At 53.1% G+C, this 7,292-nt stretch overlaps 1 protein-coding gene across 4 annotated transcripts in view; it reads right to left on the bottom strand.

The window, feature by feature from the left end:
• Positions 1 to 5,227: 5,227 nt before the first annotated feature.
• Positions 5,228 to 7,292, bottom strand: part of ZFAND2A (zinc finger AN1-type containing 2A) — an 8,326-nt gene continuing 6,261 nt past the window's right edge. For 3 of the 4 annotated variants that reach the window (XM_024763461.1, XM_024763459.1, XM_024763462.1), the window contains 3 exons: positions 6,892 to 7,043; positions 6,103 to 6,186; positions 5,228 to 5,764 (listed from right to left, as the gene is read on the bottom strand). In XM_024763461.1, coding sequence (XP_024619229.1) covers positions 5,746 to 5,764; positions 6,103 to 6,186; positions 6,892 to 7,043 — 255 coding nt within the window. In that variant the 3' untranslated portion in view covers positions 5,228 to 5,745. The remainder of the gene's footprint in view (positions 5,765 to 6,102; positions 6,187 to 6,891; positions 7,044 to 7,292) is intronic. The other variant, XM_024763463.1, reaches the window with a different exon arrangement.

Here is a 7,292-nt window from a genome sequence, read left to right as displayed (position 1 = left end):
GCTGCCACCGTCACTTAACCACTGTCCACGTGAGGGCAAACGTGGAGATCGTCTCCAATTCTGCAACGGTAAACCAGGCTGCAGTGCACGTGCCTCTGAAGATTGCTGGTGGTAAACCAGGTTGGGTTCCTAGAAGTGGGACCGCTACGTAGACATTCATTTTGCCAGATTTTGCCAACTTTTCCTCTGTAACGGCTGTGCCATCTGGCATCCCCACCAGCAGGGTGTGGAAGTGCCTGCCGCCTGCCAGCCTGGCTAGCAGAGCCGCTCAGCTTTGCACGTTTGCTAATCTAACCTGAGGAACAGGAACCCAGTGCGGTTTCCGTTCACATCTCCCAACGCGTGTGAGGTCAGACACCCCTTTAAGGATCCACCCTTTCTGGTCAGTTCACGTCCTTCACCCATCGTTCTATCTGGCTTCTGATCCTTCCCCCTCAATGTTCCAGTCCTTTACGTGTTAGAGAAATCCACCTTTATCTGTGATGTGCGCTGCAAACACCATCTCCTGATGCGAGCATTCTGCATCCCGTGAAGGCCTCCCTTCCCCTCACCTGACTTCTGAACCTGAGTGAGAAAGCCCTCCCACACCCAGGTTCAGAGAGACCACCCGTGTTTTCTTCTAGGGCTGGCTTGGTTTCATTTTTTACATTCAGATTTCTGATATGAGTCCTTTTTGGTGGGTGATGTAAGGTATATGTCGAATTTTACCTTTTTCTAAATGGCTGTCCAGTTGAACCAACACCAACTTTGAAAAAATCCACGTTGGCCCCAGTGCTCTGAGACAGGCCTCCTCTCACACACTCTGTCCTGACGCACCTGGCCGGGCTCTGCGCTCCCTCCTGCCTCCTGCACCAGCAGGACACTGTCGTGATCACGGAGGCCACAGGGGCTCTCACGGCCCCCTTTCCAGGGCTGCCTTTGCTGTCCTATCACGTTGACTTTCCCTGTAAACTTGAGTATTGACTGGTCTAGTTCCAGAAAACAGCCTGTTGGTATTTTTATTGGGATCATCTTAGACTTAAAATTAATTTCGGCAAAACAGACACCTTATAAGGTTGACTCTTCCTAAGAACAAGGACATTTTTCCCACTGATTTGTGTCTACTTTTGTGTCTTTCATGAGTGTCTTAAAGTTTTATCTCATCTAGGTCTTGCATACATCTTGTTTATTCCTAAGTATTTGATCTTTTTTTTTGTTAAGAAATGAAATTCTTTATTTATTTATTTTTGCTGTGTTGGGTCTTCATTTCTGTGTGAGGGCTTTCTCTAGTTGTGGCAAGCAGGGGCCACTCTTCACCGCGGTGCACGGGCCTCTCACTATCGCGGCCACTCTTGTTGCGGAGCACGGGCTCCAGACGCGCAGGCTCAGTAGTTGTGGCTCACGGGCCTAGTTGCTCCGCGGCATGTGGGATCCTCCCAGACCAGGGCTCGAACCCATGTCCCCTGCATTAGCAGGCAGATTCTCAACCACTGCGCCACCAGGGAAGCCCCCCAAGTATTTAATCTTTATTGCCATTGTAAATTGGATTTTTCTCTTCCATTCTATCTTTTTTTAAAATAAATTTATTTTATTTTTATTTATGTATTATTTTTGGCTGTGTTGGGTCTCTGTTGTGGTGTGCGGGCTTCTCATTGCAGTGGCTTCTCTTGTTGCGGAGCTGGGCTCTAGGAGCACGGGCTTCAGTAGATGCGGCACGTGGGAACTTCCGGGACCAGGGCTCAAACTCGTGTCTCCTGCATCGGCAGGCTGATTCTCAACCACTGCGCCACCAGGGCAGCCCCCCATTCTATCTTCTGATTATCATTTGCGGGAATGAAGGCTATTGGTTCCTGGGAAGCAGGCTGCCTGCCCGGCCCGTGTCTGTGGTGGGCAGTGCAGGTGGCACAGCTTAGGTGGACGTGAGGAAGCAAACACTCAGCTAACGGCAGCCAACCACCACCCAGCAAGTGATTTACAACTGGGCACGGTGTATGTCAACGCCTGGCGGCTCTCCCTCTCCCTGGGGTCCCATAAGCTTCTCCTTGACCGTGACGGGCACAGTGACCTTGCTAATAGCTCTTTCTCCAGGCAATGTCTGCACAAATGTACAAGTAGCTTCAGTTTAGTTCAGAACGACAAAGAACTCTCCAGAATGTGAAAGTAACCAGCTGCTCTGCCGTCGGCATGGGATTTGAAAAAGACCATTTGTAAAGGTAATTTGTGTAGCATTTGTCGCAAGAAGATCTTAGCTTTTAACGCATTCTAAGGATGGCTCGTCACGTAGATAGGGATGTGTGTGAATTCTACAAACGTGGGTTTTAGGGGAGCCCCCAGACGCCCTAACGACAGGGAGGGAGAAATCAAAGGAGAAGAAACTGAGGCAAACAGCAAACACGCTCTTCACACAACATTTAACCCCGCCTGCAGCACCGACGCTCTCCTCTCGGCTCTTCCAGGGCATCTACTCACCTCGTACAGCAAACTGATTGCTGTTCTTACAGCCTTTCAGTGAAATAAAGCAAACAAATGAACATTTATCTGGGGAACGTTGACACCAGACCAAGTAGAAAAGTCAGACTAGTCTCCCTCTCACCACCTTCCCCAAACACACCACGTCTCACAACATTTGCAAAGGTGAGTAAATGTCCACGGTCCTCATTCTCAAGCTTAAAACTTGGAAAACTACGAACGTTTCAGGAACTCATTTCAGAACCTACCTTTCAGATTTGGTCATAGCATTACTGCCAAGAATGAATGGGGAAGCCGGATTAAAGATACATTTAAAAACACCCCCGATCACTTTTAACATGAATGACCTGCAAACACTGACTTGGGGCTGACGGGCTGATCGTGTCTGTCCTTCCCAGGATCCTGGGCCCAGTTTCCAGCAGGAACTAAGGTCCTACCTAGTCCACCAGCTCTCAGTTCTCGGGAGGCCCTCTAGTGACACCTTGTGGGCACTTCTGATACCGCAGCCGCGCACCACCTCGGCCGGGGGACCAGTCACCGGACACTGGGCAGGCAGCCTGGCCCCTCGCCCTGCTCGGAACTGAGAGGCAGGACCGCAGCCTCGGCAGGGAGGGCGCGGCCGCACGTGGGTGAAGACCCCAGCCAGTGGGAGAAAACGCTCAGCTGCTCCCTGGCTCTCCCTCCCCACGAGCCAGACCCTCTCCAGAGACGCGATGGACTCCCTGAAAAGGCCGACCTGACGCCCACTCGTCCAGTAGGGCAGTGGTGGGCCCACCGCCGGGCACCGAGGCCTAGACAGAGCCTGCACACCTGGAGAGCCCTGTGCCTCGGGGCACCTGTTAGAGTGCCTGTTAGCCTCGCCCCATCCCACCTGAGGCTGCCATTTGTAGGTGAAGAAACTACAGCCAACGTTACACAACGTGCTCAAGGTCACTCATCAAGTGGCCGAGCCACGACCTCATCATCCCACGTCTTGCAAACATTTCCAATGAAGCGCCCCAGCAGCTAAGGAAGTGAGCCCTTCCCGCCCAACGGGTGACCACAAACCACACGACTTCCTGACAAGCCTTCTCTCAAAAATGCATGCAAACTTGTGACACTCAAAGGAATTCTCTGAACTTTCTCATGTTAGCACTCTCTACGAAAATTTAAAATACACTTGTGGCTTCCCGGTCCCTCGGCCACGCCCACTGACGCCCTTAAACTCCTCGAATGGGCAATTCTCAGAAAATGCTTAACTTTACTAATATAAGACGTACCCATTTAAAGCACGGTGACACCATGTTTTCACCACATTAAGAAAAAACTAAGCCAATGAAACAGCTGATGAGGGTGTGCGGAAACTGATGGAGAGGAAGCTGGCATGACTTTCTGGATGGCAACTTGGCACCTTCCACCAAACTCTGAAACACGTCCCCTCCAGCACAGCAAGGCCGTCCAGGAAACCCTCTCTGAGCAGCCGGGCAGAGGAGCGATGACACGCCCAGGTCCTGGGAGACCACGCAGCAGCCGTAAGGATGCCTGTGACCTTGACTGCTTTCCTGACCTTTCACCCTCTGCGCCACTTCAGTGTCTATTCACACAGGTCCTTAAGGAAAATACTAACTTCTCAGAAAGCTCTTAAATACACTTAAATACTCCAATCACAGTTAAGAAACATGAGTGGACCCCTAAGTTGATAATTCCTGATAAAACATGCACGTCTTTTGTCCTTTAGTTTGGATGATCAAGAATGGCGCTAAAAAGTATGACGTGAGCCCCGTTTTTTTTTTTTTTTTTTTTTTTTTACGGTCCGCGGGCCTCTCACTGCCGTGGCCTCTCCCGTAGCGGAGCGCAGGCTCCGGACGCACAGGCTCAGCGGCCATGGCTCACGGGCCCAGCCGCTCCACGGCACGTGGGATCTTCCCGGACCGGGGCACGAACCCGTGTCCCCCGCATCGGCAGGCGGACTCTCAACCACTGCGCCACCAGGGAAGGCCCCATCTACCTACTTTTAAAATTTCTAGTACCCACAATTAAAAAACAAAACCAAACCAGGTAAAACCCGCTTTAACGTTTTATTTAATCCATCATGTCCAAAATACTTCGACCTGTAAATGTCTCTAACAGTAAGATATCTCACTTTTTTTGGCATTGACTTCAAAACCCAGTGTCTCAATTTGGACATTAACCTTACTTGAGAAAGACCTGATCTGTACTTAGATTTTATAAAATTTACAGCTGAAAAACCAGATTCACATATTCATGTTCTTGACATACTCAACACGGTTTCCTAATGACTGAATGAAGGTGACAGCTCTGCGGCTACGCTGGACGCTGGCTCCACGTGCTCCCTGGCGGCCAGTGGCCGCTGCACTGGCCCTGGACCGCAGAAAGGACTCCGTCCACGTAGTCCCCAGACCCACAGCGTCAGGAACTCCGCTGGGGTGGGGTGGGGGGCGGTGGCACTGCTCTACCAGGCCCCGCACGATTCTGGTGCACCTGGACAACCACGGGTCCAGATCTAACGCCACCAACAGGACAGGGCGTAGAAAGAGCTGGATAACCCACCCGTGGGATGGGAACTGAATACACCCCCCAACCACTATATATGTGTGTGTGTGTGTGTGTGTGTGTGTGTGTGTGTGTAAAACATCGTTACTGGAGTATGATTGCTTTACAATGGTGTGTTAGTTGCTGCCATACAACAAAGTGAATCAGCTAGGTGTATACATATAGCCCCATATCCCCTCCCTCTTGCACCTCGCTCCCACCCTCCCTATCCCACCCCTCTAGCTGGTCACAACCATTATATTTTGAGGCTATGAAACCAAACAAGGAAGAGAAACTGCTTGGATTTTTGTTAATCCGCAAGCAGTGGGATGTCTGGAGCGCATGGCTGGGTGCCCCTGGGGCTATGCCTGGGATGGCATTTCTCTTCATCCGGTTCCCTGAGGTCCCAGGAGATGACGGCGCTCCTGACAGGCCCCAAAGCCCTCGGTGTCACCCCAATGCTTGCAGTCAGAGGGTCACAGGCTGTTCTCTCAGTCGAACAGGAGCGGTGGGCTGGGGGCCACCTCTGGACAAGGACCCCTAACAGGGTAGGTGTAGTCCCGCCCCCGTGCCTGAGCTCAGATGCCGCGTGAGGAAGACACAGTGAGATCCACTGTCAGTGGTTTAAGTGACAGAAGCCCCTGACCAACTCAGCTCAGGGCAGAGCTGCTCGCCGTGGGAAGTATGGAAGTGCTAGAGCATAAAAGTATCCACAAAGTGCAAATCATGTACGGAAAGAGGCCAGTTTGAACAGATACAGTCACATCAACGCTTTACTCTCCACCTGAAAGAGAAGAAAACAGCTTATGTTCTTAGGTTTGTCTTGATTAACTACAAGCGGGTGATCATACAAAAGACATTCGCCAATCACAGTGCTTCAGAAACCAGCTACAAAGTGTTACTCTCGTCGCCCTGTGCTGGCGGGACCTGCGTGCGCACCCGGGGTTGACAAAGCCCAAGGCCGGGCGTGCGTCCCGCTCCATCCCATCCAGCTGTGACGGAGCGCGGAGCTCCGGGTGGCCAGTCATGAGCCGTACCACAACCGCTGAGCACTCACCGGCGGGACAGAGAACCGCCCCGTCCGACACAAGGGCAGCAACACCGCGCGCCCCCGACCAGTACCTGAAGCGCCGAGCCAGCCAGCCGCCCGGCCCCTCGCGTGAAGCCCCCGACGGCCCAGGTTCCGAGTCCCTTGCTGCCGAGCACCTGCGCAGAAGGGTCAGGTCAGAGCTCAGCCAACCCCTCACCGGTGCCGAGAGCCACGCACGCAGGGACGAGGTCACCCCCCAGCCCGGCTCGGGCACAGACACCACGAGAAACGGCCGAGTGGAAGGGACAGGTGACTCGGGCTTCCATTCCTACCCACGGAAGGTGGGGGCAGACCTTTCCACCGACCTGAGGAAGGTTCTCCCTGTAAATAACCGGTGAAGGGGCTGAACTGCCCCCATCAGAAGGTGGGGTGGATTCCGACACCCAGGACCTATTTGGAGGGAGGGTCGCTGGAGGTTAGGGAGGGTGAGCTCACAGTACGCTGACCCCACAGACCAGTGTCCTCATGCAGAGGGGACGCTTGGACAGCACCGTGCACAGGGAGAACGCCACAGGAAGGTGGAAGGCCAGGGTGACGCGTCCACAAGCCAGAGAGCCCCGAGCCTACGGGAAGCACCCTCGCGAGGGGGAGGCCGGGGGAGACCCTCCCCATGGCCCCGCACGGTGAGCAGGCACTTCTGGCTCCAGAACTGCAGTCCCAGCAAATGACGACTCGAATCCGCCTTCGATTTGGAATCCGCTTTTAATTAAGATCATATCCACCCAAACCCCTACAGCGAATGCTCAACACCAAGTGCTGAGCGCGCAGCACGGGTCCAGGTTGTCCCAACGCCATGCAGGCCGAGCCGGGCCTCTCCTCACCCCGCCGTGCTGGCAGCGGGGCCTCCGCGGGTGCAGCCGTGGTCCTGAGGATGTCTGTGCTGAATGCAGAAGCTGCCGCGACACTCGGCGCAAGCCACCCGCAGCATCTCTTTCCGCCTGCAGCCCTCTTTTGAGCAGCGGTACGTGAAAATCTGAGAAAGTACAAGTTGCTTCAATGTTCTAGCAGCCTCACCGAGCAATCATTCGACAAGCCCCCGCCCCCCCATAAGACCATCGGCATTTAAACTAGAAACGGTCCTTAGCTAAACAGAATGAAGAATGAAGGCACCGGAGTTTCACTGAGATGTCTTTCCATCAGGTAAACAAGGAAATACTAGTTTAGGAGACAGAAAAGTTTTAACAAGTGGTAAATACAAAAGCAGCATTTTAAGTTGGGGTCT

The sequence above is a fragment of the Neophocaena asiaeorientalis genome, unplaced genomic scaffold (assembly GCF_003031525.2).
Source record: "Neophocaena asiaeorientalis asiaeorientalis breed wild unplaced genomic scaffold, Neophocaena_asiaeorientalis_V1.1 scaffold223, whole genome shotgun sequence".
Lineage (NCBI taxonomy): Eukaryota > Metazoa > Chordata > Mammalia > Artiodactyla > Phocoenidae > Neophocaena > Neophocaena asiaeorientalis.
The sequence above is the reverse complement of the archived record's forward strand: the minus strand, read 5'-3'. Positions and strand labels throughout refer to the sequence as shown.